The following is a 13787-nucleotide window of genomic DNA, read 5'->3' as shown; positions in this document are numbered from 1 at the left end:
TTCATGTGTGTTCCGTTTCTACATTAATCTGTGTAAACACAATGTTAAAACAGAAACTTTTTCATATTTTACTAATAAATGTTACAAAATGTAGGCATAAACTATAAAATGTGTGAAGCCTGAAAGCCAAAGATCAAATAAACACTTTCATAAACACTTTCACCGTGGCGTACTGGTAAGATTTCGTCACTTAGAGTGCAGCAGACTTGGTGTACCTCAAAAGATCTGAGTTCAATTCCCTGCTGGGGAGAAAATTTATTTATTTATTTATTTTTAACCTTCGCCATTCTGCCTGCCTGAACTCCCTGTCTATCTATATAGTAATAACAGTAATTTTATTATTATATAGGAGCTTCCCTGTCTGCCTATCATATAGTGCCTTTCCTTCCTATCTATCTATATATCTATCCCTTTAGCTGTTTTTTTATATATCTATTATACAGTGCCTTCCCTGTTTATTTATATATCTAGTGCCTTCTCTGCCTTTCTGTCTGATTGCATATAGCGCTGAACTTACTGCTCTGTACTATTCTGTCCTCTGCATGTCCTGGAGTACAAAAGAAACACCACCATACAGCAACATGTGCACACTGGCAAGATCAGGGGAAAAAACACGTGGTCACTGATTACAAACCGCAAGATGAATGAAAGAGTCAATATATGTAAAAACATCATCGCAGTAATGCAATACTATTTGAAAGCGAACAGCGTCAGATCGGGTTTGAATATGCGCCAGATCTGATGCTGTTTGTTTTCAAATTAATATTGCTTGTACTGTGCGTTGAAACTGCTGCACTGAATAAGCTGACGCCTTCTGTAATAGCGTCAGCCTGTATTCAAACCCGATCTGACGCTGTTCGTTTTCAAATAATATTGCATGTACTGTACTATTTTAGAATAAAAACATATATTTGATTTCAGTCAGTCTGTAAGAGCCAGTGTAAATGCATGATAATTGTAAAGGTTAGCTTTTTTTTTTTTTAATTCAGTTCCATTCTCTCAGTCGCGTTCATAATCCCCTCCTCCCCATCTGACACTGCTGTCTTCACATAAAGACGCGCTATAGCTCGAATGTTGTTTATATAGGGAAAAAATACAGTGTCAGGTGCTCATTCAGTGTAATGGGAACCATAGCACAGAGAGATGTGTACACTGCAACAAGTACACATGTTGTAAATGTAGGAAGGGTGTGTGGGAACTGTTAATATTTGAATGTGATGATTTTATATAGCACGAATTGGAAATCAGCAGTTCCTAGCATTGCACCATGCAAGCTGTCATATCAACCGCCTACTGTAACTTGCTTTATTTTTTCTTCACTTATAATCTAGAATAAAAGTGCACTTGTTTTGTTATACTTGTACACCAACATATGTTCCTGTGTTTGAGCGACACGGGCATGCTCAAAAAATAGACGTGTAATGCCACAAAAAGTGCATGCAGGCACTTCATTTCGCAAGCATTGGTACGAGAATGCAGTCACAAGTACGCTGCAGAGCTATAGCGCATCTTTATGTGAAAACAGCAGTGTCAGATTTGGGGGATCCTGAACACGACTGAGAGAATGAAAAGTGAATAAAAAAAAAACAACTTAAGAAGCGATTTAAGTTGGGATGGATTTACGAGTTTTTTCATAGGCTCTGGTAATTCTAGTGTTAATGGGAGCAGCTGAAACAAGAAAAAGAAGGTGTAGTGAGAGTAACAATGCTAAAGCAGTTATGGTATTTGGAATACTATGGCTATTCCCTGGACCATTATATTGTTACAGGTTAATTACAATCAGATACATTACACTAATAAACAATATGCAGTCAATTTCAGTGTATTTATAAAGCCGCATCAGGAATGTGGATCTAAGAAAGAAAGGGTAACCACACAGGAACAGTAGCACTGCTTTGATGCTGGGTGCCACCAGTCAACCGAGTGGAGAACTTGCGTATAACAGGGTATGAGGTACCCTGTGTGTGGCTTTATGCCAAGTTTAGGTTTTATACATTGTGATTTGAATGTGGAAACATTCTTACGCAACATTTCTGTGCGTACACACCGTTTATAAATGAGGCCCCTGGTCCTTCCAGACGTCCTGGCTGGGCATAAGCCCTCTGCCGACCATCACAAGGAACATTATTTTGTTCATCACATGCAGGCAAGTCCAGTTCTCTATGAAAATCCAAAAATAAATGTCCATTTAGCGCTTCATTGTCACTATAAAGATTTACACTTTTGTTATCAGATGAAGACTAACTAATATGCTAATATGTTAAGAACTGTTTAACCATTCATTCATTCATTTATTTAGGAATTGCAGGTTGGGTTTAGGATGTGCAGCTGAATTTCTCCATTTTTGTTAAATCTGCCATCTTAATAAGCCTTGTGTGCTACTGAAAGGTCTAGCAGAATGGGCAATACACACTTTGTCCTACAGTGATAAAGCAATAAAGTATTAGCATAAAACTAATCAATGTGTGCTGTCTGTGCTATTTTTATTTTTGTTGAAAAAAATCAAATCTGGTTTCTTTATTGGAAAGGCCATTGCTAGAGGAGGGAAATGCTTGACTTTCTTTATTTTTATGCTTTTTTTCAGATTTGGCTGCCTGTAAATTGATTAGCTTTCCAGAAGGAGTTTATAAAGTTTTGAGGAGCGTAACGGACAATATTCATGTTATAAATTTAGCTGATAATGAACTTAAGGCAGTGACAAGCAAGTTCATTGCTACCTTCAGCCAGCTAAGAGGTATAGTATTTGCTTTTTGTTAGTTGATCATCTCTCTTATTTATTATACCATCCAGAACTTTAGTATTATGATCTGATCTTCCTGGTGGAAGTGTAGAATATACTATTTTTAACATTATATGTTTTCTTTTTGTTTTTGCAATTTATCTGTGATTTTATTTTTTTTTACATAGTTTATATAATTTATTCCCTATAATTTTTATAATCTATTTATTATTTATAAGTGTTCATTAGCACAAACTAGATTTAATGGTAAAATCAGCATGTGGAACAATGATTTATGTATTTGAATATCTCAATTTTTGAATCCCTGCTATTACCAAGTTAAACTAGTTTTACAATTATTTTTTTTCTTTTTTTATCTATTTTTTATTATTCACAAAATATTATAATGCATGAAGTATTAAAATAATGCAGTTAAGGAAAATATATACAGGTAAAATTCCATTACAACGAACTCCCAGTGACCTAAAAAATATTTCTTTGTAACGAAAATTTTGTTGTAATGACATTCTGTATTTGTTACTATAGTGCTTTCTTTAACTTGCATCCAGACGTTTGCAATCATTTCAATACTTTCTTTCGCGTTAATTTTAATCTCCTCCTGCCTTCAAGTTATGCTGACGAGAATTTTTCTCAGCATTTCCTTGCGATAATACACTTTCAGGGTGCGGATGATGCCCAAATCCAATGGCTGAAGAACTGCAGTGCAATTGGGTGGGAGGAATTCAACGCGAACATTATATAAATGTAGAAGCATGTTGTGGGCAACATAGTTATCAATCAGGGACCGAATCATCCTTTTCTTCTTCATATTGTGAGGTTTCTGAACTCTTTTGAGACCCCCCCACACTCCTGAATGACACGCTGAAGTGCGTCCCGAAGTGCGATTGCAGCGTCTGTGGAAAATTGTTTGTCTGTTGCCAGTGGCAGGGCAACATCAGGCTCATAGCGCTGCAGTGAAGTGACATCGTGCACCCCAAAACACGAGGCTTAGTCTCAGTACTTTAGCAAAACCAGCTTTATTCAGCTTGAAACAGGAACGGCACACTTATTTATTGTAGCGTGATCTGCCACTCTGCTATACACAGACACAGCAGTAAGGCAGGGTTGTGGCCAGATCAGTGACCAAGTAAACCTGTTATCTTTACCTTGCATTACCCACCAATATCTTTTCTGTTTACTTTGGCGGAGAGATGCACCATAGCTGAGAGACACAGCATAGCTTTGAGCCTGCTGTTGCCCCGGCAACAGATAAACAGTCTTCCATAGATGCGGAGATAGGACTTCGGGATGCTTTTCTGCATGTCATCCAGTTGTGGGAGGTCCCAAGAGAGTTTACAAACCTCACATTTTCTTGAATGAGTGCCGCATTAATAGGAATGTTTCTTGAATGAGCATCACTGAACCACATAAAAACTGCTTTTTCAACGTCTTCAAATGCAGCAGTTCACATACGTTTGCAATCCAAGATTTTTCTTCTTTTTAGAAAAAAAAAAATTACAAAGTTTATGTTTAGGGGATCATTGTGCAAAACTAAGCTGCGGCCAGAGAACTAACTGCTCTGTGGATGATTCATTCAGGCATTTCAAGGACTTTTGGGCACTTCGTTGTAATGAAAGTATCTGCTGAATGTACTTCGTAGTAACAAGATTTTTATAGTCACCTCATATGGGGAAGCTGTCGGGTCCATAAAAATACTCCGTTGTAATGAAAATTTTGTTGTAAAGATATCCGTTGCAACGGAATTTTACCTGTATTAATATACACAGGGAAAAGAACACACCATCTCAATAAACCTTCTCTAACCAACCCCCTCCCTGTAAATCCCCTCTCCTACCCAGTATTTTAGAACACAGATCAATTAATTTGTTGAAACAGAGATAAAAAGAAAGAAAAATATCATATATAGCAAGAATGTGTTAGAAGTATTATACTTCCTCAGAAAAAAATCAAATTTCAGGTATTATTTGTAAGAGTTTTCTAAGCTCTGATAATTGAAGGAGCCCTTTGAATGATTTTCATTGTTAAGTATTCAAGGGAGAATATGTTCATAAAAGGATAATTTCCATTGAGTTAGAGAAAGAGACAGATTTTCTCTCCAGCAAGAAGCCAGAATTAACTTTGCTGCAGTTATTCCCAAAAAAGAATACTCTCTGCTTGAAGATAAGGGATGGGAGCATTAATCTAAAAGAAGTAAGATAAGATGAGATAACAGAATTTTGAAAGAGAAAAAAATAGATAAACAGGAGGCTATGGACATCTGGAAACTGGAAAATGATTAACCGAATCCCAGAACATGCTAATAAATCCCCTTGAATTTCCCCTTGGGATTAATAAAGTATCTATCTATCTATCTATCCATCTAAAAGGTCTGAAACTTTCAGAGTAGAGAAAGAACAGAAGAAGCAACAGAAAAAGACTATGAGGCAGCATTAAAGGGAAGTGATGTTGAGTCTGTGAATAATTTGATACTGGGTATGTTCATAGTTTTTAAGAAAAGAATTCGAAAAAACAATACATTTTCATATGCATCACATATCCCGATAGAGTTTAAGTGCAAAAGGATGAATATAGAGAAGAGACCTGTCATATCAAGATTTAGTGTGGAATGATATTACTTATAAAAAGATGCATGCTGTCTATGAATGTGTACACTGAGCTATAATATTTTTGGTAACACTTTTAAAAGATGGGTATTTTGTTTAACAATATAGACAACATTAGAAGTTTTGGTACATTACACATAACCAATATGGTGTACTACTGAATATTCTGAAACCCCTACTTTACTTAAACTATTGCAAAATGGTGCAAGAGGCAAGTGATTGCCCGACTGAAGGCACCACTAAGATTATGTGCTGCAATGGGATGTCCTTCATGCAAGCAAGAGAGAGAGCGAAACACTTTGGACAAAGGAAAGATTTTGTATATGGTAGTGGTGGAAAACATGGGGCACTATGGGACAGAAGACCTTGCCAGCTGTGGTACCATGGATGTACACTGAACAGGGATGCAAATATAAGAAAGCCATAGTGTTGAACTAGAAGGATTAAGAGGAGAGGCATAAAGGTGACAGTTGCTATAGAAGCCATGCAAGATACCAAACACCCTGCAAGGTGCTAATGGGCATGTTCTCTTGTGTGTTAGGCAGACAAGAACATTTTGTTTCTTTTAAAAAATGGGCAGCCAAGCATTTGCACTGGAAATCCACAACATCGGGAGCATGGTTAATAAACATTAGGGACCACTAAAAGAAGTTATTGTTGAGTGTTATTGTAGAAAAAGAAGAGCTAGCTTGACCACATTAATATTTGTACTTAATGCTGTGGCAAACATCTGAAATTTTCAGCTATTTGTAAACAACAGTTTTTTTAAGTAAACATTATTTTTGTATACATTCAAGAAACTAATTGAAGGCAAATCCATTTCCTTTCCAAGAATTGATTCACATTTTTAAGTCTGCATAGAACAGTTTTTCAAACCTTAACTCTAACTGTAAGATGGAAATTGCCTTTCATAGTATGTTATGCCATTGGCAAGCAGTTCTTTTCTTATTTAAAATTCATAGATAATGATATGACAGTGTGGGGGATTTTATTCATTTGGTATTCAACAAGCGTACCATTTGTCTCTGTAACTCTGTGATGAATAATGTTTGTCGAACTTTTGCTCTTTTGGCTGGTAGTGCCTGTCATTTAAATCTACAGGGAGATAAAAAAAAGTACAGCTGTTGGGCACAGGGACAAATGGCTCACTGAAAGGAGAGCCTGGAATGGGAAGTGTGGGGTGGGTGATCACATAAGTATATGCAGTAGGTGTTTTGAGAAGCAATAATTAGAGTGTTTAGAAAAGAAATACAGACTACCTTGTCTAGATACGTATTTAAACTTTTTTTTTAAATATTAGTACTTGTTTTCTAGTATCCCATATTTTTCACTCAGACAAAGTAAGCTAGAACTACTAGATTTCTTTTTAAGATTGTAGGTCAACAATGTTAACTTTTCCAGCTTGTCTATTAGAAATGTTTTATTGAGACAAAAGTCCATGCTTAGGGCATTAACAGAACCAGAAGAAGAACTTTTTAAAAAAAAATTCAGTAATAGAAATAACAACATTTATTCATATATAGTAGCATATTTTCATTCCCGAAAAGTAGTTTGGAGTTCGTTACAATAATAATTGCAAAAGAACATTTATTTATAACAGTAGGGAATCATAATGTCCTAATTAATAACAAAAGGAAGATCAGATGATTAAAAAATAAATAAATAAAAAATAATAATAATAAAAACCCGAGTTGGTGGAATGTTGGAGAAAATAAACCTGAAAGACTGCCCAGCCCCCTCTGGGCATTGCACAGTCCATTAATGTATCATCATTAACAGGACACTCATCTCAAGTGGCTGCACCATACTTAGACCGGGGGCAAAAAAGAAAATAAGCAAAAGTACTGATTAGTGACCTGCCTATAAAACAGCATAGAATGACATTTTATAAAAAGAACCAATTCCTCTTCTCCTCAATATAAAGGAATGTTAGTGATGCTGATAATTTGTTAAGTGATTAAGAGAAAATAGATTAAAGAGTTTTTTGAAGTGTTCAGATGTACTGGTGTGGTGTATGTCTAACGGTAAAGCATTCCAGATTTTGGTGCTCAGAAAGAGGCTGCTGCTAGCTCTTTTACACGTCACTCTCAGAATGCTGAGCAACCCATTGGTAGAGTATCTAAGATTACGATTGTATGATTGATTATGAATGTAGGAAGGAGAAACATTCCAAAATATAGGAAGGTGCTAGATTGTTTAGAGCAGCGCTTCCCAAACTCTGTCCTGGGGGCACACTGTGGCTGCAGGTTTTTGTTCCAGCCAGATTCCCAATCAGTGAGAACACCTGATAGCACTGATCTCATTTAATTAGCTGGTATTATTTTTCTTATATTCTACATTCAGAAAAGCACAGCAGCATGATTTTTACATTTATAAGACATTTAGAAATCTATCTTCTTTTGCTATAGATTTAATTGCTTAACTCTCTTTTTTTTGATTTCATTATATTTTGCCCTTTCTCTGTGCAGTTTTTCCCTTTCATTGTATCTTAATAATGACAATTAGAAATGAGCAGAGCAGACATGCTAGCAAACAACACTGAATAATCAAAGGCTGCAAGTACATTAGCATCAGACCCACAAATTAGTAAATAATTGATTAATTAAACAATTAGAACACCTAAAAAAGTAGAATAAAATATTGTTAAAAAGATAAAAAAACATTACTCCCATATAACTGCTTGCTACATTTTTATATATATATATATATATATATATATATATATATATATATATACCTATTCTAATAAAAGGCAAAGCCCTCACTCACTGACTCACTGACTGACTGACTCATCACTAATTCTCCAACTTCCCGTGTAGGTAGAAGGCTGAAATTTGGCAGGCTCATTCCTTACAGCTTACTTACAAAAGTTGGGCAGGTTTCATTTCGAAATTCTACGCGTAATGGTCATAACTGGAAGCTATTTTTCTCCATTTACTGTTATGGAGTTGAGCTGGATGGCCGTGGGGGGGCGGTGTTTCGTGTGCCATCATCACGCCTCCCACGTAATCACGTGAAATGACTATCAACGCAGTACGTAGAAAACCAGGAAGTGCTCCAAAAAGCGCTAAAGAAAACATGCATTATATAATTGAGAAGGCAGCGAAACAATAAGAAGCGAGCGACTGACATTTACAGTGAGTGAGTGCTGCTACTTCGGAAACAAAGCACGGTGTAAACTTAAAGTTTAAATTAAGTTCATAGACAGGCTGCCACTGGTGTTTGTCATGCCCACGGTAATGCGGGATACAAGTTTAATCAGAGGACGCAGGATATAAACGAGAGTTTTGATCACTTTGTAACTAAGTTAAAATTGCAGGTGAAGAGCTGTGCTTATACAAATTCCGAGAGACTGTGTTTGTGGGGGATTGACAGTTAAGGGGTGGGGAGTCACGTCATCAACTCCCCTCCCATTCACCTCATTTCGCTCTGAGCTGAGCTCCACGGCTAACGCTGTCTTCCGAAGCAACTTCGTCACACTGCCACCAAATACTCACAGAAAAATCCACAAGTTAATACACACCCTGTCTAGAGTTTCTCCACACTCAATGTATTCCTCATGTCCCCTTTATCCCCTCTGATCTCCCATTTCAATTCAGATGCCTCCAATTTCCAGTAAGCCTCTGCTGTGCGATGACAAGTAATAAGGCTCAGGGACAGACCCTACAAAACGATGCCATTGATTTCAGGCAAGATTGCTTTTCTCCTGGACAACTAGTCTTGCATTCTCAAAAGTGACCTCGCGCAGCTTCGTCATATTACAACAGGAGTGCAGCCATAAACTTTTAAGTGCCGGGTCTTACTTAACATTAAATTAAGCCGTGGACATCGTAACATCACACGAGAGTAGCTCACGTGAACTTACTGAACACAGTACGAGTAATCACTTCCATGCATCAAACCTGTTCAAAAAACGCATTACACAATTGACAAGGTGATGGCTTTATATGGCGTTCGTTTATAAAGCAGCGAAGAGGCCGTGTGAAGGCAGCTACACAAAAAAACAGCAGAGCGCCAGACTCTGAATGTATTCCTGGCATCACCGTTATACCCCCTGATCTCCCATTTCAATTGAAATGCCTCAAATTTCCAGTAAGGCTCTGCTTTGCGATGACAATTAATAAGCCTCAGGGACACACCCTACAAAAGGTTGCCATTGATTTGAGGCAACATTGCTTTCCTCCTGGACAAAACTATACGTTGCATTCTCAAAAGTAATATATATATATATATATATATATATATATATATATATATATATTGTGGACTCTGGCCCGGACACAGGCAGACGGACATCATATTTTCACCACACACCGTTTATTTACAATAATATTTACAATGTAACGTGCACTCACAACCCCAGTGCCTCCAGCACCGATTCCCCCAATGTCCAGGCCACACAGTCCTGTGCCTTTCTTTCTCCTGGCCGCCTCCAGTCCTTACCTGGAGGCGGCCCCTTTTATAGGAACCCGGATGGGCTCCAGCTGCTTCCTGGCAATCAGTCCTAGCCACACCCCAGTGTGGCGGAAGTGCCGGCTGCGCACCCGGAAGCCGTCCGGGTGTCCCCTGTTGTCTTCCCCCCAGCACTTCCTGGTGTGGCGGAAGTGCTGGGCTCCAGGGTTCCTCAGGCACCTGGGCGCCGCCTGGCGGTGGCCACGGGCCCCTACAGGGTTGGGCTTCCAAGCCCTCTACCCGTGGCCCCCAACATAACCAGGACGGACGCCCCCTCGCGGTCTGGAGGATGCACAAGCCCTCCTCTGGTCCTCCCGGCTGGGGACCACAATATATATATATATATATATATATATATATATATTTAGCGCTGATGTCTGAGGTTCGATTCGCAAGAGTGGGTGCAGTGAGTGTGTACTGCCTGATGAGCCCATCAGGCAGTTGGATTTAGTCTTTAAATTTCTATGGTGAAGAAAAATTTATGCAATGATGATTATATTTAACTTTCATTCCTACTAAACATATTTCTGTCGACCAAATAAAAATTACTTATATTTAAAATTTAAATAGAACTTGAACAAATACGATAGTTCATAATACCCACGCAGCACTAAGTGTATGTAAGATTAGGAGTCATCAGTTTTAACAAGCAGCGTATTGCACTGATACGAAATAGCCTGCCCATTTAATTATTTAGGAATGTATAGATAAATTAAGATTTTGTACAAATAATGTTTTTAATTTTTCTTCCTCAATGGATTCTGGCACAGAAGATATATATATATATATATATATATATATATATATATAGAGATAGATATATATATAGATAGATATATATAGAGATAGATATATAAGTGTATGTAAATGTGTGTATATATATATATATATATGTATGGAAGACTGCCGGCTTCCGCGGCCGGTCCGCACCCCCAGGCCGACAGGAGGAGCTCTCCCGACAGCGGGATCATGCCCGAGGTCCAGCAGGGCCTTATGGACTCTGTGGTGTTTATACACAGCCCTGCTGGATACCTTGGGCCACCAGGAGTCGCTGTAGGGGACTTATGGGCTCTGTTGTGCCTTATGACCCGGGAGTACGTCACGGTCACGTGACAGGAAGGTATGGCGTGCTCCCGGGCTGAAGTAATAGACTGATTGCCCTGACCCGGAAGGAATAAGGAACTGTGGACTGCTGGGACAGGAACACCTCCGGGTCAGGGGCTATAAAACGACGCTGCCTCAGTCCAGACACTGAGCTGTGCTGGGTGGGAGAGGAGCAAAGTGTCTGGGTGAGGAGGAGAGGTTATTGTGTGTTTATTATTAGTGGAAAGAGATTTGTGAGGAGTGTGGGAGGTGCTTGGTGCACTGCGAAAAATAATAAAAAGGTCGTGGACTATTACCTGGAGTCAGGAGTCGTACCTGAGGGTTCAAGGGTGCACTACTGCCCCCTACTGCCACAATATATATATATGTATGTATATGTGTGTGTGTGTGTGTGTGTGTGTGTATATACACATATATATATATGCCAGCAACACATGACAACATGACAATGACAAAACAATTACATTGTTAATCATGTTACGTTATTTTTAAAATGTTTCCTTTTCTTTTTCATAACTTCTTTAACACACTACTTCTCCGCTGCGAAGCGCGGGTATTTGGCTAGTATATATATATATGTCACAATAACGAGACATAAACAGATAAAGGTTTGGGGCAGCCACCCGTATAATATGGTATCCCGGCTGCAAAAGTCGTTTTTATCAAATAATCCACACTGAAGTGCATACAACTGAGTCCAGAACAAGACTGAGGGAAAAAGGAAAAAGGGCAGGCTTTTAAAGGGGAAGACAGGAAGTGAGGTTATAAGGATCGGGCCCACGTTCTTCATTAATTGGATCGAGCCCGGACGTGACATCACAGGGGCCGGAGCCGGTAAGGTCTACTTCCATTGGCTCGGTCCCTGAAGTGACGTCAAGAGAGCCAGGTGGATTCTCTCGGGAATGGTCTACAGAAAAGGGAGAAAAAGAGTCAGTGCACACTGCCACATCCCGGCATGCCTCAGAACTACCTTCACTCAAGCCCTTTAGCTGACTCCCATACGCACGTGTGTGACAAGATATATACAGTGCATCCGGAAAGTATTCACAGCGCATCACTTTTTCCACATTTTGTTATGTTACAGCCTTATTCCAAAATGGATTAAATTCATTTTTTTCCTCAGAATTCTACACACAACACCCTATAATGACAAGATGAAAAAAGTTTACTTGAGGTTTTTGCAAATGTATTAAAAATAAAAGAACTGAGAAATCACATGTAGATAAGTATTCACAGCCTTTGCTCAATACTTTGTCAGTGTACCTTTGGCAGCAATTACAGCCTCAAGTCTTTTTGAATATGATGCAACAAGCTTGCCACAACTATCCTTGGCCAGTTTCACCCATTCCTCTTTGCAGCACCTCTCAAGCTCCATCAGGTTGGATGGGAAGCGTCGGTGCACAGCCATTTTAAGATCTCTCCAGAGATTTTCAATTGGATTCAAGTCTTGGCTCTGGCTGGGCCACTCAAGGACATTCACAGAGTTGTCCTGAAGCCACTCCTTTGATATCTTGGCTGTGTGCTTAGGGTTGTTGTCCTGCTGAAAGATCAACCGTCGCCCCAGCCTGAGGTCAGGAACGCTCTGGAGCAGGTTTTCATCCAGGATGTACATTGCTGCAGTCATCTTTCCCTTTATCCTGACTAGTCTCCTAGTTCCTGTCGCTGAAAAACATCCCCACAGCATGATGCTGCCACCACCATGCTTCACTGTAGGGATGGTATTGGCCTGGTGATGAGTGGTGCCTGGTTTCCTCCAAACGTGGCGCCTGGCATTCACACCAAAGAGTTCAATCTTTGTCTCATCAGACCAGAGAATTTTGTTTTTCATGGTCTGAGAGTCTTTCAAGTGCCTTTTGGTAAACTCCATGCGGGCTGCCATGTGCCTTTTACTAAGGAGTGGCTTCCATCTGGCCACTCTACCATACAGGCCTGATTGGTGTATTGCTGCAGAGATGGTTGTCCTTCTGGAAGGTTCTCCTTTCCCCACAGAGGACCTCTGGAGCTCGGACAGAGTGACCATCAGGTTCCCCAGATTTGTGCCTCGAGACAATCCCGTCTCAGAGGTCTACAGACAATTCCTTTGATTTAATGCTTGGTTTGTGCTCTGACATGAGCTGTCAACTGTGGGACCTTATATAGACAGATGTGTGCCTTTCCAAATCATGTCCAATCAACTGAATTTACCACAGGTGGACTCCAATTAAGCTGCAGAAACATCTCAAGGATGATCAGGGGAAACAGGATGCACCTGAGCTCAATTTTAAGCTTCATGGCAAAGGCTGTGAATACTTACAGTGGGATGCAAAAGTTTGGGCAACCTTGTTAATAGTCATTATTTTTCTGTATAAATCGTTGGTTGTTACGATAAAAAATGTCAGTTAAATATATCATATAGGAGACACACACAGTGATATTTGAGAAGTGAAGTGAAGTTTATTGGATTTACAGAAAGTGTGCAATAATTGTTCAAACAAAATCAGGCAGGTGCATAAATTTGGGCACCGTTGTCATTTTATTGATTCCAAAACTTTTAGAACTAATTATTGGAACTCAAATTGGCTTGGTAAGCTCAGTGACCCCTGACCTACATACACAGGTGAATCCTATAATGAGAAAGAGTATTTGAGGGGGTCAATTGTAAGTTTCCCTCCTCCTTTAATTTTCTCTGAAGAGTAGCAACATGGGGGTCACAAAACAACTCTCAAATGACCTGAAGACAAAGATTGTTCACCATCATGGTTTAGGGGAAGGATACAGAAAGCTGTCGCAGAGATTTAAGCTGTTAGGAACATATTGAGGAAATGGAAGACCACAGGCTCAGTTCAAGTTAAGGCTCGAAGTGGCAGACCAAGAAAGATTTCGGATAGACAGAAGCGACGAATGGTGAG

At 39.3% G+C, this 13787-nt stretch overlaps 1 protein-coding gene across 1 annotated transcript in view; it reads left to right on the top strand.

Annotated features, from left to right (window-relative positions):
- The window catches only part of lrrc20 (leucine rich repeat containing 20), a 65588-nt gene that overhangs the window by 17795 nt on the left and 34006 nt on the right, over window positions 1-13787 (top strand). The window contains exon 3 of the mRNA XM_039772776.1: window positions 2585-2734. Within this exon, the coding sequence (XP_039628710.1) occupies window positions 2585-2734 (150 nt within the window). The remainder of the gene's footprint in view (window positions 1-2584; window positions 2735-13787) is intronic.

The sequence above is a fragment of the Polypterus senegalus genome, chromosome 1 (genome assembly GCF_016835505.1).
Source record: "Polypterus senegalus isolate Bchr_013 chromosome 1, ASM1683550v1, whole genome shotgun sequence".
NCBI lineage: Eukaryota > Metazoa > Chordata > Cladistia > Polypteriformes > Polypteridae > Polypterus > Polypterus senegalus.
Note: the sequence above shows the minus strand (reverse complement) of the source record. Positions and strands in the feature narration are given on the sequence as shown.